Here is a 27,827-nt window from a genome sequence, read left to right as displayed (position 1 = left end):
TTTCTCAAAATGACCTGTGAAATCCTAAAGGTACTCATTGGACTTTGGGCCCTTTAGCGCAGTTAGGGTGCAAAAAAGTGCCACACATGTGGTATCGCCATACTCGGGAGAAGTAGTACAATGTGTTTTGGGGTGTATTTTTACACATACCCATGCTGGGTGGGAGAAATACCTCTGTAAATGGACAATTGTGTGTAAAAAAATCAAAAGATTGTCATTTACAGAGGTATTTCTCCCACCCAGCATGGGTATGTGTAAAAATACACCCCAAAACACATTGTACTACTTCTCCCGAGTACGGCGATACCACATGTGTGGCACTTTTTTGCACCCTAACTGCACTAAGGGGCCCAAAGTCCAATGAGTACCTTTAGGATTTCACAGGTCATTTTTGTTTCAAGACTACTCCTCACGGTTTAGGGCCCCTAAAATGCCAGGGCAGTATAGGAACCCCACAAATGACCCCATTTTAGAAAGAAGACACCCCAAGGTATTCCGTTAGGAGTATGGTGAGTTCATAGAAGTTTTTATTTTTTTGTCACAAGTTAGCGGAAATTGATTTTAATAGTTTTTTTTCACAAAGTGTCATTTTCCGCTAACTTGTGACAAAAAATAAAATCTTCTATGAACTCACCATACTCCGTACGGAATACCTTTGGGTGTCTTCTTTCTAGAATGGGGTCATTTGTGGGGTTCCTATACTGCCCTGGCATTTTAGGGGCCCTAAACCGTGAGGAGTAGTCTTGAAACCAAATGTCGCAAAATGACCTGTGAAATCCTAAAGGTACTCATTGGACTTTGGGCCCCTTAGCGTACTTAGGGTGTAAAAAAGTGCCACACATGTGGTACCGCTGTACTCAGGAGAAGTAGTATAATGCGTTTTGGGGTGTATTTTTACACATACCCATGATAAGTGGGAGAAATATCTCTGTAAATGACAATTGTTTGATTTTTTTACACACAATTGTCCATTTACATAGAAATTTCTCCCACCCAGCATGGGTATGTGTAAAAATACACCCCAAAACACATTATACTACTTTTCCTGAGTACGGCGGTACCACATGTGTGACACTTTTTTGCAGCCTAGGTGCGCTAAGGGGCCCAACGTCCTATTCACAGGTCATTTTGAAGCATTTGTTTTCTAGACTACTCCTCGCGGTTTAGGGCCCCTAAAATGCCAGGGCAGTATAGGAACCCCACAAGTGACCCCATTTTAGAAAGAAGACACCCCAAGGTATTCCGTTAGGTGTATGGCGAGTTCATAGAAGTTAGTGAAAAATGACACTTTGTGAAAAAAAAACAATTAAAATTAATTTCCGCTAACTTTTGACAAAAAATTAAATCTTCTATGAACTCGTCATACACCTAACATAATACCTTGGGGTGTCTTTTTTTTCTAAAATGGGGTCACTTGTGGGGTTCCTATACCGCCCTGGCATTTTACAGGCCCAAAACCGTGAGTAGTCTGGAAACCAAATGTCTCAAAATGACTGTTCAGGGGTATAAGCATCTGCAAATTTTGATGACAGGTGGTCTATGAGGGGGCGAATTTTGTGGAACCGGTCATAAGCAGGGTGGCCTTTTAGATGACAGGTTGTATTGGGCCTGATCTGATGGATAGGAGTGCTAGGGGGGTGACAGGAGGTGATTGATGGGTGTCTCAGGGGGTGGTTAGAGGGGAAAATAGATGCAATCCATGCACTGGGGAGGTGATCGGAAGGGGGTCTGAGGGTTTGGCCGAGTGATCAGGAGCCCACACGGGGCAAATTGGGGCCTGATCTGATGGGTAGGTGTGCTAGGGGGTGACAGGAGGTGATTGATGGGTGTCTCAAGGTGTGATTAGAGGGGGGAATGGATGCAAGCAATGCACTGGCGAGGTGATCAGGGCTGGGGTCTGAGGGCATTCTGAGGGTGTGGGCGGGTGATTGAGTGCCCTAGGGGCAGATAGGGGTCTAATCTGATAGGTAGCAGTGACAGGAGGTGATTGATGGGTAATTAGTGGGTGTTTAGGGTAGAGAATAGATGGAAACACTGCGCTTGGGTGGTGATCTGATGTCGGATCTGCGGGTGATCTATTGGTGTGGGTGGGTGATCAGTTTGCCCGCAAGGGGCAGGTTAGGGGCTGATTGATGGGTGGCAGTGACAGCGGGTGATTGATGGGTGGCAGTGACAGGGGGTGATTGATGGGTGGCAGTGACAGGGGGTGATTGATGGGTGATTGATAGGTGATTGACAGGTAATCAGTGGGTTATTACAGGGGAGAACAGATGTAAATATTGCACTGGCGAATTGATAAGGGGGGGTCTGAGGGCAATCTGAGCGTGTAGGCGGTCGATTGGGTGCCCGCAAGGGGCAGATTAGGGTCTGATCTGATAGGTAACAGTGACAGGTGGTGATAGGGAGTGATTGATGGGTGATTGATGGGTAATTAGTGGGTGTTTAGAGGAGAGAATAGATGGAAACACTGCGCTTGGGTGGTGATCTGATGTCGGATCTGCGGGCGATCTATTGGTGTGGGTGGGTGATCAGATTGCCCGCAAGGGGCAGGTTAGGGGCTGATTGTTGGGTGGCAGTGACAGGGGGTGATTGATGGGTGATAGGTGATTGGCAGGTGATTGACAGGTGATCAGTGGGTTATTACAGGGAAGGACAGATGTAATTAATGCACTGGCAAATTGATAAGGGGGGGGTCTGAGGGCAATCTGAGCGTGTGGGCGGGTGATTGGGTGCCCGCAAGGGGCAGATTAGGGTCTGATCTGATAGGTAACAGTGACAGGGGGTGATTGATGGGTAATTAGTGGGTGTTTAGAGAAGATAACAGATGTAAACGATACATTTGGGAGGTAATCTGACGGCGGGTTTGCGGGCGATCTAATGGTGTGGGTGGGTGATCAGATTGCCCGCAAGGGGCAGGTTAGGGGCTGATTGATGGGTGGCAGTGACAGGGGGTGACAGGGGGTGATTGATGGGTGATAGGTGATTGGCAGGTGATTGACAGGTGATCAGTGGGTTATTACAGGGAAGAACAGATGTAATTAATGCACTGGTGAATTGATAAGGGGGGGTCAGAGGGCAATCTGAGCGTGTGGGCGGGTGATTGGGTGCCCGCAAGGGGCAGATTAGGGTCTGATCTGATAGGTAAAAGTGACAAGTGGTGATAGGGGGTGATTGATGGGTGATTGATGGGTAATTAGTGGGTGTTTAGAGGAGAGAATAGATGTAAACAATGGATTTGGGAGGTGATCTGATGTCGGATCTGTGGGCGATCTATTGGTGTGGTGGGGTGATCAGATTGCCCGCAAGGGGCAGGTTAGGGGCTGATTGATGGGTGGCAGTGACAGGGGGTGATTGACGGGTGATTGATGGGTGATTGACGGGTGATTGACAGGTGATTGACAGGTGATCAGGGGGATAGATGCATACAGTAAACAGGGGGGGGGTGGTCTGGGGGGGGGGGGGTCTGGGGAGAATCTGAGGGGTGGGGGGTGATCAGGAGGGGGCAGGGAGCAGGGGGGGGGATAAAAAAAAAAATAGCGTTGACAGATAGTGACAGGGAGTGATTGATGGGTGATTAGGGGGGTGATTGGGTGCAAACAGGGGTCTGGGGGGTGGGCAGGGGGGGGTCTGATGGGTGCTGTGGGCGATCTGGGGCAGGGGGGGGAGAAATCAGTGTGTTTGGGTGCAGACTAGGGTGGCTGCAGCCTGCCCTGGTGGTCCCTCGGACACTGGGACCACCAGGGCAGGAGGCAGCCTGTATAATACACTTTGTAAACATTACAAAGTGTATTATACACTTTGTATGCGGCGATCGCGGGGTTAACATCCCGCCGGCGCTTCCGTATAGCCGGCGGGATGTTGCGGCGAGCGAGCGGTGACAGGCGCCGGCGGAGGATCGCGTCACGGATGACGCGATCGCTCCGCCCATGCCCTTAAATGGACCGCCGCCTCTGTGGGTGAGGCCGTCCTGCAGGGCTCCACTTCCCCGCCGCCCCTGTGTAGTGGGCGGTCGGGAAGTGGTTAAACTTGTCTCAGTCAATTTGTTATAGGAACTTTGAGATAAACTGGAAGTTTGGAAAGCATTCACACACAATTATAAAGCACACCTACAAAAACAAATATGCATCATATGCATCAAAAGGTATTTTAAATTGTGTTAGATACAGAAGGGGGTACTTGGTGAACAATCTTTTATAAAAGTATACATGTTGAGAAATAATGGTATGCAAGCACTGCAAAATTTGGCAGTAATAAAAAACAACTGCAGTCATGAAAAAAACATACTTCCCATTAAAGGACAACTATCCTCCCCAAAAAATTATAACATTTCATAAAAAACAATCCAGCCCTTTATTAGTGTAAATTAATATTACAGTAGAATCTTGTTATAGTCATCTCCGTTATAGTAAACATCTGCATACAGTAAACTCAGTCCTCAGTCCCAGCAAATGTGTCTGTACAAATATAAAATGTTTGACCAATTCTGATATAGTAAACATCTGATACAGTAAACTACTTTTTCTGGTCTCTTGGAGTTGACTATAAAGGGATTCTAATCCGGTTTAGACCTACCGTAATTGATGGCCTATAAAAAGGTTTCCCTCAAGATATCACACAGGAATGTCCTTTGCAAGTGTAGTAATGATATCAGTTACAAATGTATTTATTTTGAATGGTCCAGTGAGCACCACTGGGGTTATAATCTGGCGGCGGGAAAAACATAATTTCACCATAAACTAGCCACAACCAGGTGCTCCTCGCAAGATTTCTGGCAGAGGAGACAAAAGAATAATCAGAAGTTGCCAAAAGCCAAGGACCCCTTGCAGAGAGCTTGAGAAAGACCTGCAATCAGGGGCGTAACAATAGACCCTGCAAGGGATGCAGGTGCAGGGGGGCCCAGAAGCCACAGGGGGGCCATCCTGCGATTGACAAGTGAGGGCAAGGAGAGAAAAAAACTTTCTGCTCTCTACACAATTGTTCTAATGACTGCATCTGCTCAGCCACTGATAATGAATCATACAAAGTTTTGTAGACAAAGATTTGTAGCCAGTCCCTATTGAGTGTGCAGGGGGAGGGGGCCCCATCCAAAGTTTTGCAGGGGGGCCCAGTGATTTGTAGTTACACCCCTGCCTGCAATTAGTATGTACAGCTGTTTCAAAGAAAAGTTTGGCGGTGGGGCCTAGGGATGGTCAGTTAGAGGCAAAAGCTTCTGAGTTGATGTAGGATTTATGCACATTTTTATGCAAAAGTATGCAGCTTGAAAATTCTACCCAAGTAGGATTTGGTTGGTCAATTTTCAAGCTGCATACATTTTAATAAAACATTTCAATGATCTTGCATAAGCTCAGAACTATTTGCCTAGTTGTAACATAATGGTATGGGGTTGTTTTTCAACATATGGTACAGGCAGACTTCATGTAATTGAAAGAAGGTTGAATTGAGACATGTACCAGAACATACTTGTTAAAAAATCTACTGTCATCTACCAATAGGGGCCTATGTGGACATAAGGTACAGTCAGTGTCAAGGCAGGTAGGCCCATTCAGTAGTGTTGCTAAAGGGCTGTGGAAGGTGCAGACCATGCCAAGTGGTGCAATAAAGGCGGTGACAATTACTGCTGAGCTGAGTAAAAAACAAAGTCTTAGAACAGATTAGTGCCTGTCTGATCTGACTCGTCCTCCACAAGCGGCATTGAGCACCCGGCATTGTGCTGTGCTGAGCAGAGGACAGATATAAGAAGACTTTCCTTTTACCCAGTTGGAACGTCTGAATGATTGGAGGAGAAAAAAAGACACATGGGGCTACAGAGAGAGACGGTAGTGCATGAGAGATACAGTGAGTGCTGCTAGAAAAAGTGTATGTGAGATTCAGTGTGTGCTGCAAGTGTGTGTGTGTATATTGTATAGTATATGTGGACATATGTGCTGCTTTGTCTGTGTGTAATGTCCCTTTGTGTGTGGGCTTTTCAGCTCGCTTCAGTACCGAGAACTGTTCTCTTGCTACACTGAGCGTTTATAGGTGGATCCTACATTGTGCTGCTACTCCTGAGAATATGGTGAGATCTAAATCGGGATTTGGAACTTTCACTGTACTCCAGTTAAGTTTTGGGGACCCGTGTATATATAGAGCCTTAAAGATACGTACTTTTTTTAAAACTATTTGCAATACATTCGCCCTATACCGCACTATTTTCTAGCCTACTAATTTGGTCGGCCATATTGGTCTCTGCACTACCTACATAGAAGGCAGGACGGCCACCTGCCTGGCATCCAGTCATCACCCCGCGTACTCTGTTAAACCTGTATTCACTACACGTTTATTATACTTCAGGTGTTTAAACGGGCTGGAATAGCTTATGGCCTCAGTCTGTTTAAATAACTTTGATGCTCTGTTGGGTATAAGGCTCCACTTTTCAGTTGCAGTGGAGCAGGGCGTTTGGGTTTTTTTTTGTTGTTGTTGTTTTTCATGCTAAGGGCTGGTTCAGACGGACGTTTTTGCGGCGTTAAACGCGGGCTTTCAAACGCGACGTTTTTTTGGATCTACCGCCGTCTCATTCAAGTGAATGGGAGCGTTTATGGCTGGCTTTTGCAAGCTTTCATAAACGCCTGGCGGTTGATCCCGGCGTCGCGTCTAGTCCTGAAAGCAACATGCAGCTTCTGGAAGGCGGTTGCGTCTGGCCGCGTAGCGTTCGAACGTGCTCGAACGCCAGTGAAAGCTAGTGAAAGTCTGCAAAGGCGTCTGGAGGAGGGGACAGAACAGGAAGGAGAACCATAATTCCATGCGAAAGGAAGTGATGATGTGAAAGGAAGTGATGAGACAGGCTAGAGCGATGGCGACAGCAGCAGAGCGCAATGTGGAGCTGGGAGAGCTGGTTGAGCAGGTACATGGCCGCCCTGCCATTTGGGACAGTACCTGCAGGGAATACAGCAACAATGTACGGAAGGCACGCGCTTGGGAGGAAGTTTGCAAACATTTTTTTGAGCTGTATCCGGAGTATAGTGCATCTACTAGAGACAACATTTGTAAGTACATGATGCGGCTCACTGTATGATCTTATAATACATTGTACCTCCCACTGAATGCATTGTACCTCCCCACGGGCCCACTGAATGCATTGTACCTCCCCACGGGCCCACTAAATGCATTGTACCTCCCCACGGGCACAGTGAATGCATTGTACCTCCCCACTGGCACAGTGAATGCATTGTACCTCCCCACGGGCACAGTGAATGCATTGTACCTCCCCACGGGCCCACCCAATGCATTGTACCTCCCCACCTTACAATCAGGATAAGTAATTGAAAGCATATTTTTTTTTTGTACGGAACCGATGTGAAAGTTACACATATTTGATCAAGTTTCTCTGCCTTTGTTTTCCAGTAAAAATGCTTAAAAAAAAATGGAAGTCCATAAGGGACCGCTACGCGAAAGACCTCCGCCACAGCAGGGAAAGCAGGAGTGGGCAAGCTCCTAGTCGATACCGCTACCACCCACTTTTCGATCAGCTAGGTTTTCTCCGCAACACACAGGAGAGGAGAAGGTAATAAAATAACCATTCTTGTTTGGAAAACTATACTATCCAAAGTTAGTAGTTTTCTGCTTTTTCAGCTAATACTGCAAAATAATATATATATTTTTTGTATATCTTTTCTTATAATTCCAGAACAACGACAAATGCAGCTAGAAGTGAGGCACAGGAGGAACCTGAGGAGGAAGATGACGGCAGTATTGCATCTCTCAGTCAATCCTTGAGGTCATCATCTGAGAACAGAGAGACAGAGGAGGAGGACGACAATGCAAATGTGAGCACACAGTCAACATCCACACCGACTAGTGCGCAACGACCCACATCACCTGTGGTAACTGTCTCTAGACGGAATAGGCCCAGAACCGTCCCGGAAGCTGCTAATGCGGATGTCGTTTCTTTAATTAAAGATGTGGAGAAGAATGTTGCCAAAATAATGGAGCCACAGGATAGTTTGGGGACATTTTTTAGGGCTCTGGAAAAGGAGGCACGGGAGGTTCCAAAAAGCAAATGGGACGACATGAAACAGAAACTGTTTACTATGGTTATGCAAATGAAAACCACTAGTGCACCCACCTCAACTCAAACAACGCAACCTTGGCAAACTCAAGCAACACAAGAAGCAGGACCACCTTACTATGGCCCACCCCCCGGCACTTACACACATATGTTGCACCCTTACCAAGCAAGCTGGTATCCGTATAGTCAACAGCAAAGCACTTACGACCAAGGACAGTCCAATCTTCCAGCGCGTGCACCAACATCAACTGTTACCAGTTTAGAAAGTACTGCAGAGGCTGTATCTGCCGCTCTACGGATGCAGTCCAGGAGTGATTCACCAATAATAGACGACATATAACTACACTGCTTTGCTAAGTTGATTGTTACTATGTGTACGTGCCTTGTGTGGTTGAGGGAGAGATGGTCCATCTCCTCATGGTAGGACCATCTGTCTGTGGCTTTGGTAGGCTGCTTAGCTTCCCCCCAGGCCACAGGCAGAGGGTCCCCCATGAGGTGATGGACTGTCTCTTCCTCAGCCACTGACCTCCTTCTTGTGAGGCTATCCCCTGGTGCCTGGTAAGGTGTGTGCTATTTTTGTTTACACCATGTGTGGTTGAGGGGGAGATGGTCCATCTCCTCATGGTAGGACCATCTGTCTGTGGCTTTGGGAGGCTGCTTAGCTTCCCCCAGGCCACAGGCAGAGGGTCCCCCATGAGGTGATGGACTTTCTCTCCATCAGCCACAAACCTTGGCCCTCTCAGGCTCTCCTCCTGTGGCTCCTACTGTGTGAGCTACTGTTGTAGCACAGCATACACATTTATGTGCTCCCACTGTAAACACCATGTGTGGTTGAGGGGGAGATGGTCCATCTCCTCATGGTAGGACCTTCTGTCTGTGGCTTTGGGAGGCTGCTTAGCTTCCCCCAGGCCACAGGCAGAGGGTCCCCCATGAGGTGATGGACTTTCTCTCCATCAGCCACAAACCTTGGCCCTCTCAGGCTCTCCTCCTGTGCCTCCTACTGTGTGAGCTACTGTTGTAGCACAGCATACACATTTATGTGCTCCCACTGTAAACACCATGTGTGGTTGAGGGGGAGATGGTCCATCTCCTCATGGTAGGACCTTCTGTCTGTGGCTTTGGTAGGCTGCTTAGCTACCCCCCAGGCCACAGGCAGAGGGTCCCCCATGAGGTGATGGACTTTCTCTCCATCAGCCACAAACCTTGGCCCTCTCAGGCTCTCCTCCTGTGCCTCCTACTGTGTGAGCTACTGTTGTAGCACAGCATACACATTTATGTGCTCCCACTGTAAACACCATGTGTGGTTGAGGGGGAGATGGTCCATCTCCTCATGGTAGGACCATCTGTCTGTGGCTTTGGGAGGCTGCTTAGCTTCCCCCAGGCCACAGGCAGAGGGTCCCCCATGAGGTGATGGACTTTCTCTCCATCAGCCACAAACCTTGGCCCTCTCAGGCTCTCCTCCTGTGCCTCCTACTGTGTGAGCTACTGTTGTAGCACAGCATATACATTTATGTGCTCCCACTGTAAACACCATGTGTGGTTGAGGGGGAGATGGTCCATCTCCTCATGGTAGGACCTTCTGTCTGTGGCTTTGGTAGGCTGCTTAGCCACCCCCCAGGCCACAGGCAGAGGGTCCCCCATGAGGTGATGGACTTTCTCTCCATCAGCCACAAACCTTGGCCCTCTCAGGCTCTCCTCCTGTGCCTCCTACTGTGTGAGCTACTGTTGTAGCACAGCATACACATTTATGTGCTCCCACTGTAAACACCATGTGTGGTTGAGGGGGAGATGGTCCATCTCCTCATGGTAGGACCTTCTGTCTGTGGCTTTGGTAGGCTGCTTAGCTACCCCCCAGGCCACAGGCAGAGGGTCCCCCATGAGGTGATGGACTTTCTCTCCATCAGCCACAAACCTTGGCCCTCTCAGGCTCTCCTCCTGTGCCTGTTGTTAGCACATCAAGGCTTTGTAAATATTTTTTGTACATACAGTTACATATAGTTCATATATGAATAATATTGAAACGGAGAATGTTTTCTGTTAAATTTTTTTTATTAAAAAGAAATAATTCAGAAAAACAATGTCAGTTTTTACTTTATTCAATGTGTATTGTTCCCCCAGGATTTTTCCGGGAAGTGGCAAGTGGCTATTGCTTCCCAATGCTACCCGCCCCACCACCCTTTACAAAGCGAGTAAAAGTAAGCATCACAATATGGACCAGCATGCCATATTTTGCTGCTTCCCCAAGGGTCACTATAACCGCATGCTTGTTCCCAAGGATTTTTCCGGGAAGTGGCAAGTGGCTATTGCTTCCCAATGCTACCCGCCCCACCACCCTTTACAAAGCGAGTAAAAGTAAGCATCACAATATGGACCAGCATGCCATATTTTGCTGCTTCCCCAAGGGTCACTATAACCGCATGCTTGTTCCCAAGGATTTTTCCGGGAAGTGGCAAGTGGCTATTGCTTCCCAATGCTACCCGCCCCACCACCCTTTACAAAGCGAGTAAAAGTAAGCATCACAATATGGACCAGCATGCCATATTTTGCTGCTTCCCCAAGGGTCACTATAACCGCATGCTTGTTCCCAAGGATTTTTCCGGGAAGTGGCAAGTGGCTATTGCTTCCCAATGCTACCCGCCCCACCACCCTTTACAAAGCGAGTAAAAGTAAGCATCACAATATGGACCAGCATGCCATATTTTGCTGCTTCCCCAAGGGTCACTATAACCGCATGCTTGTTCCCAAGGATTTTTCCGGGAAGTGGCAAGTGGCTATTGCTTCCCAATGCTACCCGCCCCACCACCCTTTACAAAGCGAGTAAAAGTAAGCATCACAATATGGACCAGCATGCCATATTTTGCTGCTTCCCCAAGGGTCACTATAACCGCATGCTTGTTCCCAAGGATTTTTCCGGGAAGTGGCAAGTGGCTATTGCTTCCCAATGCTACCCGCCCCACCACCCTTTACAAAGCGAGTAAAAGTAAGCATCACAATATGGACCAGCATGCCATATTTTGCTGCTTCCCCAAGGGTCACTATAACCGCATGCTTGTTCCCAAGGATTTTTCCGGGAAGTGGCAAGTGGCTATTGCTTCCCAATGCTACCCGCCCCACCACCCTTTACAAAGCGAGTAAAAGTAAGCATCACAATATGGACCAGCATGCCATATTTTGCTGCTTCCCCAAGGCCCACTATAACCGCATGCTTGTTCCCAAGGATTTTTCCAGGAAGTGGCATGCGGTTATTACAGGCAACATGCAGTAAGAAAACATACAACCATACAATTCACAGGGGAAAAAAAAAAAAGGAATTTTTTTTTTAAATTAAATCTGGCTATATTGAAAGGGGTCTTCTCCCACAGAAGATACAAAATAGTTTGCAAATTTGTCACGGACAGTTCCAGCTGCTGAGGTGTGACGTACGAAGCTGCCAGTGTGATCTGTGAAGGCCGCATCCACAATTTCATCGTAATTCACACCTTCCTTTTCACGCACAAAGTTGTGCAGTACACATGCTGCTTTTACAACATTGTCTACATGGTCAGGGGTCATCACCAGAGTGCTGTGGAAAACCCGCCATTTGTTAGACAACACTCCAAACACACACTCCACAAAACGGCGGGCTTTGGTGAGACGGTAATTAAACACCTTCTTCTTTGTGTCCAGATCTCTCTTTGGGTATGGCTTCATCAAATTGACATGAAGTGCAAAGGCTTCATCTCCGACCATCACATGTGGCATTGGTTCCCCATGTTCCTGGATTGGTTTAGGCCCCGGGAGGTTCAAAGTACCATTGTACAACCGGCTGCCAATGAGAGACGATCGGAAGATGTTGGAATCTGCAGTACTGCCATAGGATCCTACATCAATCGTCAGAAACTTATAGTTGGCATCGACAACTGCCATGAGCACCACTGAAAAGTACTTCTTATAGTTGTAGTACCGTGATCCAGAACCACTTGGAAGTTGTATCCGAATATGTTTTCCATCCACGGCACCAACACAATTTGGAAACTTGGCCTTTTTAAGGAAGGAGTCTGCAGCATCCTTCCACAACTGCTCAGTCGGTGAAGGCATGAAGATTGGCTGCAAGACTTCCCATATCTTCTGGCACGTGTCGTGAACAATCCCTTGCACTGTTGATCTACCCAAACGAAACTGGTAGTGTAAGGAGGCAAAAGTCTCACCCGTAGCAAGGAATCTAGAAAAATGGGAAAAAAAAATTAGCCTTCACAAACACAAAAAAACACTTGTAACACACAGCGAATAAACTACATACATTAGGTGTACTCACCGCAGTGTCACCAGGAGACGCTCAGCAGGACTCACTGGTGAACGCATGTTGGTATGCTGCCTGTGAAGGGAAGGAGATAGCAGGACCAACAGCTCGTCAAAGGAATCCACGGTCATCCGCACGTAGCCAAAGAAACGAGCAGGATGTCTTCTGAGATCGTGGTAAAGGGACATAAATGCACCTCTACTGGATCTCTCTGCAACAATAGGATGAACCCACAGCCTCCCAGCACTCACCCTGTGACCCGTCGGAGGCCTCGACAGAAGCGCCCTGAGAGTCACAAGCTTCAGCTGAACAAGGCACGCTTGAATCTCATCCATATCTCCAGCAAGAAAAACGCAATTCACAATACAAACCAGAGCTCTGGGCAAAGTATGTCACCAGCACTCGGAGTACAGGAAGTACAAAGGTATTTCCACTTCCTGCAGACACATAACCAAGCCCTTTCCCTTTAAAAACGCCCACTTCCTGTAAAAGCCAGCAAAAGCCAAGAAAACGCAACGCTAGCAAACGCTACTACATGAAAGCTAATAAAAGCCTGTAAACGCTTAGCAGTTAAACGCTAGCGTTCTTGAAAAAAAAACGCGGGCGTTTGAACGCGGCGTTTAAAAACGCTCCGCAGACGTCCGTCTGAACCAGCCCTAATCTAGTTGTCATTGACCAAGAAATATATATTCATGTACCAAGTAGTTTTGTCCTCCTCGTTCTTTTACAGGGACACGTGCTTCATATACTATGTAGAATTGTCAAGTATAATTTTCCGTCACTAGATGGCACTAAACTCCAGAGTAACATGTTAGAATGTGAGAGGATTGAATGATCCCATTAAGAGATTAGTTATCTTGATTTTTATGAACAGAGACCCAACATTCTGGTACTGATGGAAACACACCTCAAAGACCGCAAACCTAAATTTCCCATTCTGTCTTCCCACAACATTCCAGAGGTGTCTCAGTCCTAATTAGAAGACCCCTTTCTTTACGAAGACAAAAAGACAAAGACAAACACTTATATTGCGCTTTTTTCCGGGCGGACTCAAAGCACCAGAGCTGCAGCCACTAGGATGCACTCTATAGGCAGTAGCAGTGTTAGGGAGACTTGCCTAAGGTCTCCTGCTGAATAGGTGCTGGCTTACTAAACAGGCAGAGCCGATATTCGAACCCTGGTCTTCTTTGTCAGAGGCAGAGCCCTTAACCAGTACACTATCCAACCACCAATCACAGTTAAAACTGATCCTATAGGTAGATGTATCTTTATTCGTGATAAACTAGATGATAAACCCATCAACCCAGTGTTCCCCAACCCTGTCCTCAAGGCCCACCAACAGTGCATGTTTTGTGGAAATCCACAGAGGTAGTTAATCAGCTCTGCTGAGATACTAATTACCTCACCTTTGCATGTTTGTGATTTTCTGCAAAAAATTAACTGTTGGTGGGCCTTGAGGACAGGGTTGGGGAACTCTGCATTAACCTACTAGTCTTTTACATCCCCCTCCCTATTCATTGACCCACCTCAAGAAAGTGGTATGCTTCACTTTGAGCCTTCCTAACTGCCCTAGTATTTGGATGGGAGATATCAACGCAGTTTGCAACCCAGATGTGAATCGCTTTCCTGCATCCACTAACAAATCAACTGCCTTTGTCCACTTGATGACAGAGTTAACTTTGTATGACACATGGCATCATTTTAATCCCTCATCCCTACAATACACCTGTTTTTCGGCCATGCACAATACCTTGTCAAGACTGAACTATTTTTATGTCCCCACCAATTTGCTGCCTTATTTTGACAATCCATCTCTGACCACTCCCCAAACTGCATGTCTCTGTTGTGGTGTGATTCTCCCTCAAATTATGTGTGGAAATGTAATCCTTTTTGGCTCTCTGTTCACTTTGGATGATTGGCTATTTGACAAACTTGAAGCCGCTTTTTTTTTATTGTATTTATTGATTTTCAGAAGCCTTCTTATTTAACCACAGGTATGAAACCAATAGAGCCCTAGCCTGGGACAGCTGCAAACCATATCTAAGGCCTAGTGCACACCGGAGCGTTTCCGCTGCGGTTTGCGATCTGCTTGCGGGTGCGGATCCGCTAGGGTAATGTATTTCAATGGGCTGGTGCACACAAGAGCGGGAGGCGTTTTGCAGAAATGCATACTACCGGGCTGCTGCAGATTTTGGATTGCGGATGCGTTTCTGCCTCAATGTTAAGTATAGGAAAAATGCAAACCGCTCTGAAAAACGGCACTTCAGAGCGGTTTGCCAGGCGTTTTTTGTTACAGTAGCTGTTCAGTAACAGCTTTACTGTAACAATACATGAAATCTACTACACCAAAACCGCTACACAAAACCGCAAAACGCTAGCTGAAACGCTGCAAAAAAATAAGAAAAAGCGTTTCAAAATCTGCTAGCGGTTTTTGGTGTGCACTAGGCCTAAGAGACCTTCATATAAGCGCTGTTTCACAATATGAGCGGGAACCTAATGCAAATTTTCTACACAGCTGACCCATTCGAGGTGAACAGGAGGGGATAGAAGACAGCGCACTCTCAACTCTCTCTCCTGCTTAAAGAGACACTAAAGCGGGAAAAAAAATATGACATAATGAATTGATTGTGTACTACGGACAATTACTAGAACATTAGTAGCAAAGAAAATATTCTCATATTTTTATTTTCTGTTGTATAGTGTTTTTATAGCATTGCATCATTCTCAAATTTTTGCAGTTTACACATGACTCAGCATTTAAAATGATTTTACAGAGCAGGCCAGTGAACTTTTGAACTGTTCTCTGGAGATAAAAAGAAAATACAGTGACTGACAGTTGAGATAACAAGCTTCAGAAGACAGAGCGCTCTGCGACTTTGAAAGTCGTGGAGCTCAATGGCTTTTTTGCATAGATAACAACTGAGTTTCTTAACTCTAACTGTACTGGAAACAATATTAGACTTATGTCTCTGCTCCTAATGTTTTATTTCTTAGCTGTACTACACATATAAATCGTCATTTATTTTTTACTTCTGTGTCTCTTTAAAGAGAAATCACATGCTAAAGCAATCCTACCAACAGGGGGAGAAAACTGGTACTATACTAGCAAGAATGGCCAAGGATAGAACTGCAGCTGGGACTCTCTCTAGTATCAGGGATGCTTCTAACAACCTAATAATAGGATCCCAAGCTATTAACAAATGCTTTGCTGATTACTTCAAAAATGTTTGCTCCTCCAAATCTATATTTACATGAACTGATGCTGAGATTTTGTAGTCCGAGATAGATCCCCCCATCATGCTCCTGGACAGATGGCAATGCTCGATAGTCCTATTACCCTAGGTGATGTTGACCTGGCTATCCATTCTTTCCTAATATAAAAAAAGTCCTGGGATTGAACAGTATTCTGAGGGAAGTCTTTAAAGGAAACCTAAACTGAGAAGGATATGGATTTTTCCTTTTAAAAAAATACCGGTTGCCTGACTCTCCTGCTGATCCTGTGTCTCTAATAATTTCAGTCACAGCCCCTTAAAGGGGAACTGAAGAGAGAGGTATATGGAGGCTGTCATGTTTATTTCCTTTTAATCAATACCAGTTGCCTGGCAGCCCTGCTGGTCTATTTCTCTGCAGTAGTATCTGATTAAAACCAGAAACAAGCATGCAGCTAGTCTTGTCAGATCAGACTTATAAGTCTGAACCACTGAAACACCTGATCTGCTGCATGCTTGTTCAGGGGCTATGGCTAATAGTATTAGAGGCAGAGGATCAGCAGGGCTGCCAGGCAACTGGTATTGTCTAAAAGGAAATAAACATGACAGCCTCCATATCCCTCTCTCTTCAGTTCCCCTTTAACAAGCATGCAGATCAGGTGCTCTGACTGAAGTCAGACTGGATTAGCTGCATGCTTGTTTCAGGTCTGTGATTCAGCCACTACTGCAGCCAAAGATCAGCAGGACTGCCAGGCAACTGGTATTGTTTAAAAGTGAACATCCATATCCCTCTCAGTTTAGGTTCCCTTTAAAGCGGATCCGAGATGAAAAACTAACTATAAGAAGTAACTAGTCTATATATCTTATCCAAAGTTTAGATAGTTTACACAGCAAATCTAGAGCTAACAACTTCAAAAGAATATGATTATTTCTTCCTGTGATACAATGACAGAGGCCATGTTCTGTTTGTAAACATTACACACAAGCAAGCTGATCTGCATCTCCAGCCCTCAGCCTGTGAAAACCTAATTCCCCCTCCTCCACTCTGCCTCTTTGCTGTATTTTTACCACTACCACTCCAGTGTATAATCTGGCATTGTATTACTATCTCTGCATTGTGTTGAGTATCTTACTGCTTATTACCTGTATTGTTGTATCTATTGTCTATTACCTGTATTGTGTGGTCACCCCAGTTATCATTGTCTGTAATCCTATTTATTGTACAGCGCTGCGTAATATGTTGGCGCTATATAAATCCAGTAAATAATAATAATAGTTTCCAGGTGAGGAATTTTTGGCTTGCCTGTTCCAAAGGTTTGAGCGGATGTTTCTGCAGTTCCTGTAATACTAACGGTAAATTGCATGGAGGATAAGAATGAATTCGTATGGGATTGTTCTTAGTAACTGCTCTTATAAATGCCTTTATGTATTGTTCTTTTGCTAGCTGTCTATCTAGGAAAACAGATAACGCTGCTATTTGCACCTTTATTGTGCTCAACGATAGGCTCAAGTCTATGCTGTCCTGTAAAACGTCCAATATTGTTGGTAATTGATTTTCCAAAAATGGTAAGCCTTGCTTCTCTTTCCACCCATTGAAAGTGTTCCAAACTTTCCTGTAGATTTTGTTTGTTACACTCTTTTTACTTTTCAGGAGAGTTTGAATCACCTTATCTTAAAACCCATTTTTCTTTAGCATTTGCCTTTCAGGATCCATGCTGTGAGTTGTAGTTTCTGTGGATCTGGGTGAAAAAGACCTTTCTGGACCAGAAAATCTGGTCTGTGTGGAAGTTTTCATGGTTCCTGTATTGCTAGGGATCTGACAATTGGGAACCAAGCACGGCGGGGCCACCAGGGGGTGATGAGAATCACTAACGCCTGTTCTAGACATAGCAGTGTTGCCAACTCATCCTTTTAATTACTGACACATCTAAGTTATACAGGTTCTGGGGCTATTTGCACACAATCAGTGCCTTAACTGCATCTACCTAGCCACAAAACCTGTATAATTCATGTGTCAGTAATTAAAGGGATGAGTTGGCAACACAGACATAGCTTCCTGACTACTTTTGGAAGCAGGTTGAATAGTGGGGAAGGTGTATAATAGACCTTCTCCCCATTTGAGGGCTAATGCATCTAGTCTGTCTGTTGTGGACGAGACGAAACAAAAGTCTGGAACTTTTGCGTTTTGGGGTGGTGCAAAAAGGTCCAACCTGGGTTTGCCCCATCTTTTTACTATCAGGTCGAAGATTTCCTGGCAAAGTTCCCACTCTGCCTCTATGACTGGTCTGCGACTTAATCTGTCTGCCAGTTTGTTTGATGACCTCTTTATATGCAGTGCTGAAAGAGAAAGTAGGTTTTTTTCTGCCCATAGAAGTATTTCCATTGATAGATTCAGTAAGTCTGGAATTCTTGTTCCTCCGTGTTTGGTGAGATATGTTACTGTGACAATATTGTCTGACAAGATTGTTACATGTTTGCCTTCTAGCCTGTCCTTTAGTGCCAATAAGGCTTCTCTGGTGGCCGCTAGCTATCTGTAGTTTGAGGACTTCTGACTTAAAGCCAGATCCCACTGTCCCTGGACTTGTATTTCTTGACAGTGAGCTCCCCATTCCCAAGCACTGGCGTCCGTTGTGACAGATACTTTACTTTTATGCACCAATCTTTTCCTTGAGACAGGTTCTCTGGAAAGAGCCACCAAGTGAGTGACTGACGTACTTCCTGAGTTACCGTGTTTTTTACATGCAAACTGTTTGTATCTTTTTCCCCCCTCTTGCAGAAACCACTGCTGTAGTCTGCGGGAATGTAATTGTGCCCACTGTACTGCTGGGATGCACAAAGTCATCGATCCTAGTAGAGATGCTGCTTCCCGTAGCGAAACCTCCTCCTGGGCCAGCAAACTGGAGGTTTTTCGGGAAACTTTCTCTATTTTCTCTGCAGGTAACCAGGTCTTTTGATTCACTGTGTACTTGGTATCCTAGAAAAACTACTTTTTAGGATGTAACAAGGTTTGACTTTTCCCAGTTCACTATCCAAACTAAACTTTGTAGTTTTTGAAGACAAGTTGCTAGATCCCTCTCTAGTTCCTGTCTTGTATTTGAAAAAATTAGAAAATCGTCCAAATAAGGGACGATCTTTATGTTTTGAAGGTGGAGAGAAGACGTCCCTTCCGCAACTATTTTTGTGAAGATCCTTGGGGAAGTTGCTAACCCAAAAGGTAGAGCCCTGAACTGGTAATGGCATATGACGTCGCTGAACTTTATATACCTTTGAAATTCCGGGTGAATGAGGACGTGCAGATACGCGTCCTGGAGGTCGATAGTTGCCATCCAGGCTTTCTGCATCAGGAGGTCTCTCACTGTGTAGATACTTTCCATTTTGAATTTCCTTTCCCTCAGAAATAGATTTAGGTTTCTCAGGTTTATGATGAGTCTGTATTTTCCCGAAGGTTTTATTACCACAAAAATGTGGGAGTAAAAGCCCTGACTCTGCTCTACTTGTGGAACTCGTACAATGACATTTTGAAGTAAAAGGGAAGTGACCGCTTGTCTCACAGCCTCTGCTTTCACATTTTTTTGGGGACTTGGGGTAAGGTAGAATCTGGTGGGAGGAAATCGGCTGAATTCTAATTTGTAGCCCCTTTCTATAATACTGAGAATGTAAACGTTTTGGGACATACTTTGCCAAGCTGGCAGAAAATGTAGAATCCTCCCCCCGACCTGTAAGTCATTTATTGTTTTGTTCACCCGAGTTCTTGGAGGTCTGTGCTGGGCTAAAGCCCCTACCCCTGCCCCGGACACTGGGCCATCTACCTCTCTGACTAATTATTTTACCCTTTTGAGGTGTGATACTTTTAGCTCTAAAGAAACCTTTTCTGTGTTACTTTATTCCTTTTATCCGGAAACTTTCTTTTTGCCTGTAGATCTGGTCAAGATTTCATCCAGATCCTTCCCAAAAAGTAGTTTTCCTTCAAATTTCATTGCACATAAGCGATTTGTTGAAGTGGTATCACCTTCCCATGTTCTAAGCCAAAGGGCTATTCTAATCGAATTCACAAGGACCGCACTTTTGGCTGTGGCCCTAGGAGATTCATAGCAAGGAAATGAACAGCGCTACTTAAAAACAGATGAGTGCCTACCTGCAAAAGAGTGCAAGCCCCACTTATGGGATAAAATACACACTGAGCATACACATAACCTGTCTACCACTGGAGGATGTTGGTTTCCTGTAACAGCTTGCATGCAACTTGTTAAGTACTCGTCCCTCCCACTGCGAAGAAGTCAATCCTCCATGGGAGGGGATCTAACACTAACTAAATCCTACCTATGCATATGCATAGCCTGGGCGCGCTACCAAGTAAAATTGAGCAAAAAGTGGGATCAGCGCATCACCAGGCTGCCTCCGAATGGCCTCCGATCAGAGATGCGCTGAGCCCCCCCAGAGACTGCAAACGCACCTTGAACCCAAACAGAGGCTCTGCATATACACCAAAAGCAAAGCTGTTAAGTGGGAGCGGCTGACCAAAAATGAATTAAATTAGTACATAGCAAGGAAATTAACAGCGCTACTTAAAAACAGATGAGTGCCTACCTGCAAAAGAGTGCAAGCCCCACTTATGGGATAAAATACACACTGAGCATACACATGACCTGTCTACCACTGGAGGATGTTGGTTTCCTGTAGCAGCTTGCATGCAACTTGTTAAGTACTCGTCCCTCCCACTGCGAAGAAGTCAATCCTCCATGGGAGGGGACCTAACACTAACTAAATCCTACCTATGCATATGCATAGCCTGTGCGCTATGGTCAGCCGCTCCCACTTAACAGCTTTGCTTTTGGTGTATATGCAGAGCCTCTGTTTGGGTTCAAGGTGCGTTTGCCTTCTCTGGGGGGGCTCAGCGCATCTCTGATCGGAGGCCATTTGGAGGCGGCCTGGTGATGCGCTGATCCCACTTTTTGCGCAATTTTCAATTTTCATTTTACTTGGTAGCGCGCCCAGGCTATGCATATGCATATGCATAGGTAGGATTTAGTTAGTGTTAGGTCCCCTCCCATGGAGGATTGACTTCTTCGCAGTGGGAGGGACGAGTACTTAACAAGTTGCATGCAAGCTGTTACAGGAAACCAACATCCTCCAGTGGTAGACAGGTCATGTGTATGCTCGCTGTTTATTTTATCCCATAAGTGGGGCTTGCACTCTTTTGCAGGTAGGCACTCATCTGTTTTTAAGTAGTGCTGTTCATTTCCTTGCTATGTACTAATTTAATTCATTTTTGGTCAGCCGCTCCCACTTAACAGCTTTGCTTTTGGTGTATATGCAGAGCCTCTGTTTGGGTTCAAGGTGCGTTTGCAGTCTCTGGGGGGGCTCAGCGCATCTCTGATCGGAGGCCATTCGGAGGCGGCCTGGTGATGCGCTGATCCCACTTTTTGCGCAATTTTCAATTTTACTTGGTAGCGCGCCCAGGCTATGCATATGCATAGGTAGGATTTAGTTAATGTTAGGTCCCCTCCCATGGAGGATTGACTTCTTCGCAGTGGGAGGGACGAATACTTAACAAGTTGCATGCAAGCTGTTACAGGAAACCAACATCCTCCAGTGGTAGACAGGTCATGTGTATGCTCGCTGTTTATTTTATCCCATAAGTGGGGCTTGCACTCTTTTGCAGGTAGGCACTCATCTGTTTTTAAGTAGTGCTGTTCATTTCCTTGCTATGTACTAATTTAATTCATTTTTGGTCAGCCGCTCCCACTTAACAGCTTTGCTTTTGGTGTATATGCAGAGCCTCTGTTTGGGTTCAAGGTGCGTTTGCAGTCTCTGGGGGGGCTCAGCGCATCTCTGATCGGAGGCCATTCGGAGGCGGCCTGGTGATGCGCTGATCCCACTTTTTGCGCAATTTTCAATTTTACTTGGTAGCGCGCCCAGGCTATGCATATGCATAGGTAGGATTTAGTTAATGTTAGGTCCCCTCCCATGGAGGATTGACTTCTTCGCAGTGGGAGGGACGAATACTTAACAAGTTGCATGCAAGCTGTTACAGGAAACCAACATCCTCCAGTGGTAGACAGGTCATGTGTATGCTCGCTGTTTATTTTATCCCATAAGTGGGGCTTGCACTCTTTTGCAGGTAGGCACTCATCTGTTTTTAAGTAGCGCTGTTCATTTCCTTGCTATGTACTAATTTAATTCATTTTTGGTCAGCCGCTCCCACTTAACAGCTTTGCTTTCGGTGTATATGCAGAGCCTCTGTTTGAGTTCAAGGTGCGTTTGCAGTCTCGGGGGGGGGGGGGGGGGGAGCCTCAGCGCATCTCTGAACGTAGGCCATTCGGAGGCGGCCTGGTGATGCGCTGATCCCACTTTTTGCCCTAAGAGATTCAACCAAGGCATCACAGATAAACGCTAAAGCCTTGGCTACTACCGGAAAAGATTTCAGTAATTGTTCCGCCGGAGTACCTACAGCCAAGAGTTCTTGTATCTCATCTATCCAGGAAATTAAATTCCTGGATACACATATAGAAGAAATTGTTGGTTTGAACAAAAAAGATACAGTTTCCCAATTTCTTTTTTCAATAGGATTTCAACTTTCTTGTCCAGCATATCCTTTAGGGCTCCAGTAGGGCTCCATAAGTCTGCATCTTTGGAGTATTGTGATAGGGCTGCATCCAGCTTTGGGCATTTATCCCATTTTTCAATTTCATTGTCATGAAAGGGAAACCTCCTTTCAAAAGATTTAGGAATTAGAAATCTTTTTTCTGGATATTTCCACTGTTCGTCAATAATATTCAGTAGTGACTTATGCACAGGGAAAGCTCTAGATACTGGAGTTTGTAAACCTTTATATATTTCGTCTTGAACAGACGTCTCAGCCACTGTTTCAGGTATCTGTTCGCTTTCATATATTGCTTTTAGTAATTCCTGTTTCCTCTGCGCTAAACAAAAAACGTGCAATCTTGCTTTCTGTTGTAGTTTGGTCAGAGTCCTGATCTGATAGGTTCTCTTCATTTCTAGGCTCATCAGAAAAGCTCTCTTCAGTTATAACTGTAGTATCTCTTATGGAAGCAGGTTGAACAGCATCAGATGACAGAGGATGTTCCCTGTTTTTCTGATATTGCCCCTTTAAGAAGCTGAAAAGTGGACTGCATTTCGCTTCTAAAAGATTCTAAAAATACTTTCACAACATTTGTAGCACTTTGATTTTCAGAATCCGTAATACATTTCTGGCAATCAGACTTTTTCCAATCCGTAGGTAGCTTTGCATTGCAGCCATTGCACCTATTAGACTTCGATGTATGCTTTAAAGAAACTGGTTTGTCTGGAGGATTGCTCTGAAAAAGTAACAATTGCCAGGAAAAGTGAATTACTATATATTACAGGTACAAAAAAGTCCTGATTCCCATTTAAATGGAGTAATTAGTCTTACCTGTGTGAGTGGTAATGAAGCCGCCTGTTGAATAGTCTGGCTTGAACCACCTCTTTTGAAAGGCTCCACAGGAGGTATGTCCCCACTCTCCATCCTCGCTGTTAGCCAGCTCCCGACTGAGGCAAGCTATCCTTATAGCTACCTCCTACCGTAACCCCCTCCCCCAGAGTAAGAGTCCGGCGCTATCTTAACTAATGGCATGGACGAAAACGTTTTTTGCCCACAATGGCCGCCGCTTGCTGTTCTCTACGTGGCTAGAGGTGCGACATAGGGGAAGGGTTCCTGATGCCCCCGCTCTATCAATGAGACAGGGCGCATCGTTATACAGCTGGAGCACTCTGCCTCCTCACCCCCCTAGGCTGTCGTCATCGGCAGAAGTGCGCAACACACTTCCGCCCATCTTAATATCCACTTCCGGACTACACCGAGGGAGAGACCGCATGGAGAAAAACAGGAAGCCGCTGCTGCCACACATGGCTGCCCAGCCCCGCTCTACTGGCCAGGTATAACCCCCACCTTCTCAGCAGATCGCAGGTTACATCACCCTGCCCGCCTGCCATTTTAACCCCAGCAGTCGATGAGGATTCCAGCCTAAATCACTGTGAATTCTCACGGCTACAGCACAGAACCCCAGGACCTTTAAAAATATAACAGTCTGTCTCCCAAAGACGGGAAACGCAGTGAATAGTGACTTGGATAGGGTAGGTGCACCTAGGGTGGGAACTTAATCATGCTAATTAAGTGTGTTTCCTAATAGGCTGGCGCTGGTGTTCTCTCACTTTTGGGGGCCGGACTGGAAGATGGAAAGAGAAAGATGCTTTACAATGCGCTTCTTACTGACCAATCTCATTGTTGCCATTAGACGTTAAGATATTGGCGAAGATATTGGCCTTAAAGAGAACCCGAGGTGGGATTTAATTATGTTACTGGGGTACAGAGGCTGGTTGTGCACACTAAGACCAGCCTCCGTTGCCCCAGGGTGTGCCTCCAGGACCCCCCTGTGCGACGCTATACCCCCCCCCCCCCCGCAGTGCTGGCGACACGCAGCGTGTCGTCAGCACAATGTTTACCTCTGCGCTGTCTGTCAGCGCCGCTCCCCCCGCCTCCTCCGCATCGGCGCTACCCGCCCGTGTCCCTTCCCTCCCGCTGATAGGAGGGAAGTGACGCGGGCGGGTAGCGCCGATGCGGAGGAGGCGGGGGAGCGGCGCTGACAGACAGCGCAGAGGTAAACATTGTGCTGGCGACACGATGCGTGTCGCCAGCACTGCGGGGGGTATAGCGGTGCGCAGGGGAGTCCTGGAGGCACACCATGGGGCAACGGAGGCTGGTCTTAGTGTGCATAACCAGCCTCTGTGCCCCAGTAACATAATTAAATCCCATCTCGGGTTCTCTTTAAGACTTCAAGTTATCTTATCGTTCATTCATGATGATCAAACTGGCATTATGCCTGGCAAGAAGACCTCCTTAAATATTAGGAGACTCTTCATCAACATACAAGCGGATCATCACAATAAGGTGAAATGAGTCATTGTCTCAGACGCCGCCAAGGCGTTCAATGCCATGGAATGGCCCTTTCTACTCGCTGTATTATCTAGGTTTGGGGATACTTTTACCTGTTGGGTCCAGATACTGTACAATAACCCACTGGCATAAATATATGCTAACTCCATTATTTCTGACTCTTCCATATTTGTATGAAACTAGTCAGGGGTGTCCCCTATCCCCTCTACTTCACACCCTATCTACAGAGCCCCCTGCATGTAAAATTAGAACTGAATCCAAGATCACTGGCTAGAAAATTGGTGGAATCAAGGACAAAATCAGCCAATACGCTCATGATCCCATTCTGTACCTGGCCGACCCGTACACTTCTTTACGCACAGCCTTCAACCTTCTTACTGAAATGGGGGCATATTCAGGTTTGTACATAAACTGGAGCAAGTAGGCCATTCTAGGTCTGGACGATATGAATGTTGCAGCATCCCTATTACCCTGCCCCCTTCAAATAGTGTCCTACTTTAAATATTTAGGTGTCACTGCCCAAGCTTGCCCAACACTCTACTCTAAAGATAATGTTGCTGCCTTAATACCACTAAATCAGACCAAACTATCGTCCTGGACTAAGTTACCTCTGTCTGTTATTGGTTAGGTAAACTTACTCAAAAATGGTTATAATGCTTAAAATTCTATATATCATTCACAGCTCACCAGTGTAAGTACCTATGTCTTTCGTTAAGAAACTAAAATCCCTAACGCTCATTGTTTGGAGTAAGTCACAATCCAGACTGAGATAAGAACTTCGAAAAAAAAAAACCCTAAGTGCTGTACAGGAAGTGACATCACTGTTCACTTCCTGTGTACAGGGCTGTAACTGTGCACAACTCACTATCACTTTGGGCCACAGCCACCGCTGATAAAAGATCTAAATATGTTGCTGGGCAGCGCAGTGAGCGCAGGGGGAGGAGGGGCTAACAGGAGAAGATTGTATATCCTGCTAGATCATCTTTGTCAGTGGATGCAGGCAGATGAGCTGACAGCAGGATTACAGGTGAGATTTACACGTAACAGTATGCTAATTCAATCCGAAGTAAAGTTGAAGGTTTGTGCAGTGAAAGGGAGTTGGCTGTCATACACTGACTGTGTTTTGCAGGATTCACCATAGCCACCAAGGTACAGACTGGAATTACTGAATTGTGGCCAGGTCAGTTATTGCCACTTTCCCTTTCACAGACAGCTCTCTTATCCAGCCGACTAATGCCTGGTTTGCATTGTGGTCTCTGCTTCCACTTAGACCCTAACTAGTGTTCATATCTTCTAAAGAGTAATACAGCTGTGTTAATTCCCACTAACCATTTCAGTTGGTTGCGAATTACTGCTGTTCTCATTTCCTGTTTGCTATTATTTGCTGTTTGCCTTGCAACACCCCAGTAACTAAGGCATACAGTGAAGCCTCTATGTGGTGTTAAATTGTATGCTTTCAACCCACTGTATGCAATGAAATGTTTGTTTATGCCCTGGAGGGAGTCTATGTTGGTTACACTGTGAATATAAATATGGTTACCTTTTTAACACTTACTTGGTGATTATTAATGTAAAGGGGTGCCCCTGGGTGCTGGTAAGAAGCCTCCCAATGCACACGCACAACACAGGCACACAGATGCTGTTGGTCAGGGGGCAGCTGGTGATAGTGGGCCTTGGGCGGCAAAAGATACAAATCCAGCCCTGCTTATGAACTAGAACCTCTCTCCTAGTCGCTGGTTTTTTTATATCTGTCACAATGATATTTATGCTCTGTATATTGTACTCTTGAGAAGATAAACTTCTACTTTGTACTGCTTTGTATGAACACTATTTTTCAATAAAAAAAAATTTTGTTCAATGAATAAAACAACAACTTTTCAACAGCCTGCAATTGAAAAAGTGCCAAAAAGTAGGTGAAAAAGACTCCTATTAGACCTACCGGTAATGGAGTTTCTGATTGTCATCCGGGACAACCTGAGATCCGGTCCCGCCCAGGATCTGTGGAAACACAAATCCAAGAAGATTAAAAGCCCCCGCCCACCCTCCATCCTTAGTGCGTCTGAAAGTATCTAAGACTAGAAACACCAAGATGAAGGAAAACATTAAACACCAAAAGGTGAATGTACTAGATCCCAGTGATCTTAACTGAAAAAAGAAAGGTGCGCAGTCGAGATAGGAAAAGGGTTATAATGTTTGTCCCGGATGACAATCAGAAACTCCATTACCGGTAGGTCTAATAGGAGTCTTTCTCTAATTGTCATCCGGGACAACCTGAGAGATAAACAAGAAAGTCTTTATAACCAAAAAAGACTAACCTAGGGAGGGACCACCGCCTGGAGCACCTTTCTGCCAAACGATTGATCTTGTTGAGACAGTACATCCACTCTGTAGTGCTTGATAAAAGTTGATGCACTTGCCCATGTCGCCGCTTGACAAATCTGTTGAATGGTGGCTCCTGCTCTTTCGGCCCAGGATGTTGACAGAGAACGGGTTGAATGAGCCTTAATATTAGGTGGTAAGGGACAATTACTACCTTCATATGATATAGATATGGTCTGTCTAATCCATCTGGCAATGGTTTGTCTGGATGCCTGCTGCCCCCTATTTTTACCCGAAAATAAGACAAATAGACTGCTTGACTTCCTAAATTCTCTTGACCTCGAGAGATATACTAGCAGAGATCTTTTTACGTCCAAACAGTGGAATTCCTCCTCCCTACGTCCGGAAGGGTTGACACAAAAAGAAGGAAGAATAATCTCCTGAGACCTATGAAACTCAGAGACTACCTTAGGAAGATAGGCTGGATCTATTCTGAGCCTGACACTATCGGGGCAAATGATTAGAAAAGGATCTTTGATAGATAATGCCTGTAAATCACTTATACGTCTAGCTGATGTAATTGCAATCAAAAGTGCTAATTTCAAGGTAAGAAATTTCATCTCAATCTCCTCAATGGGTTCAAAGGGAGCCTTTGTTAGACTTTTGAGGACCAAGGACAAATCCCACTGCGGAAATACCTTCTGCTTTACTGGTGTAGACCTCTGTAATGCTTTGAAGAAATTTTCACCAACTCCTCCTGCGCTAGATGCCTATCCAATAGTATAGAAAGTGCTGAACATTGAACCTTAAGGGTACTAAGTGCCAACCTCATGTCTGACCCCTCCTGAAGAAAGTCTAAAACTGAACTAGTCAGATTCTGATCTCTAGCTTTAGTTCCACACCAGGCTAGATAAACCTTCCAAACATTTCGGTATATCTTCTGAGTTACCGGCTTCCTACACTTCATTACAGTGTCAATTACCTTCTCAGAAAGACCCTTATTCCTCAAAATTACCCTTTCAGGATCCAGGCGGCCAGTTT

The 27,827-nt window shown here is 45.6% G+C and overlaps 2 protein-coding genes across 7 annotated transcripts in view; one reads left to right on the top strand and one right to left on the bottom strand.

Moving 5' to 3' along the window:
- The window catches only part of FCHO1 (FCH and mu domain containing endocytic adaptor 1), a 340,362-nt gene that overhangs the window by 105,301 nt on the left and 207,234 nt on the right, over positions 1–27,827 (bottom strand). The gene's annotated exons all lie outside the window — the stretch shown is intronic.
- On the top strand, positions 7,192–9,334 carry LOC137550268 (uncharacterized). The gene is made up of 2 exons (XM_068271263.1): positions 7,192–7,540; positions 7,664–9,334. The coding sequence occupies exons 1-2, from the start codon at positions 7,386–7,388 to the stop codon at positions 8,382–8,384; spliced, it is 876 nt and encodes a 291-aa protein (XP_068127364.1). The 5' UTR covers positions 7,192–7,385; the 3' UTR covers positions 8,385–9,334.

This window comes from Hyperolius riggenbachi, chromosome 1 (genome assembly GCF_040937935.1).
Source record: "Hyperolius riggenbachi isolate aHypRig1 chromosome 1, aHypRig1.pri, whole genome shotgun sequence".
Taxonomy (NCBI): domain Eukaryota; kingdom Metazoa; phylum Chordata; class Amphibia; order Anura; family Hyperoliidae; genus Hyperolius; species Hyperolius riggenbachi.
This window is presented reverse-complemented; position numbering and strand designations above follow the sequence as displayed.

Bases quoted from the DNA above. Each gene is read 5' to 3' on its own strand.
- LOC137550268 (XM_068271263.1), top strand. From the start codon at position 7,386: ATGCTTAAAAAAAAATGGAAGTCCATAAGGGACCGCTACGCGAAAGAC. The intron at 7,541-7,663 runs GTAATAAAATAA...TTATAATTCCAG, and splicing joins AACACACAGGAGAGGAGAAG to AACAACGACAAATGCAGCTA.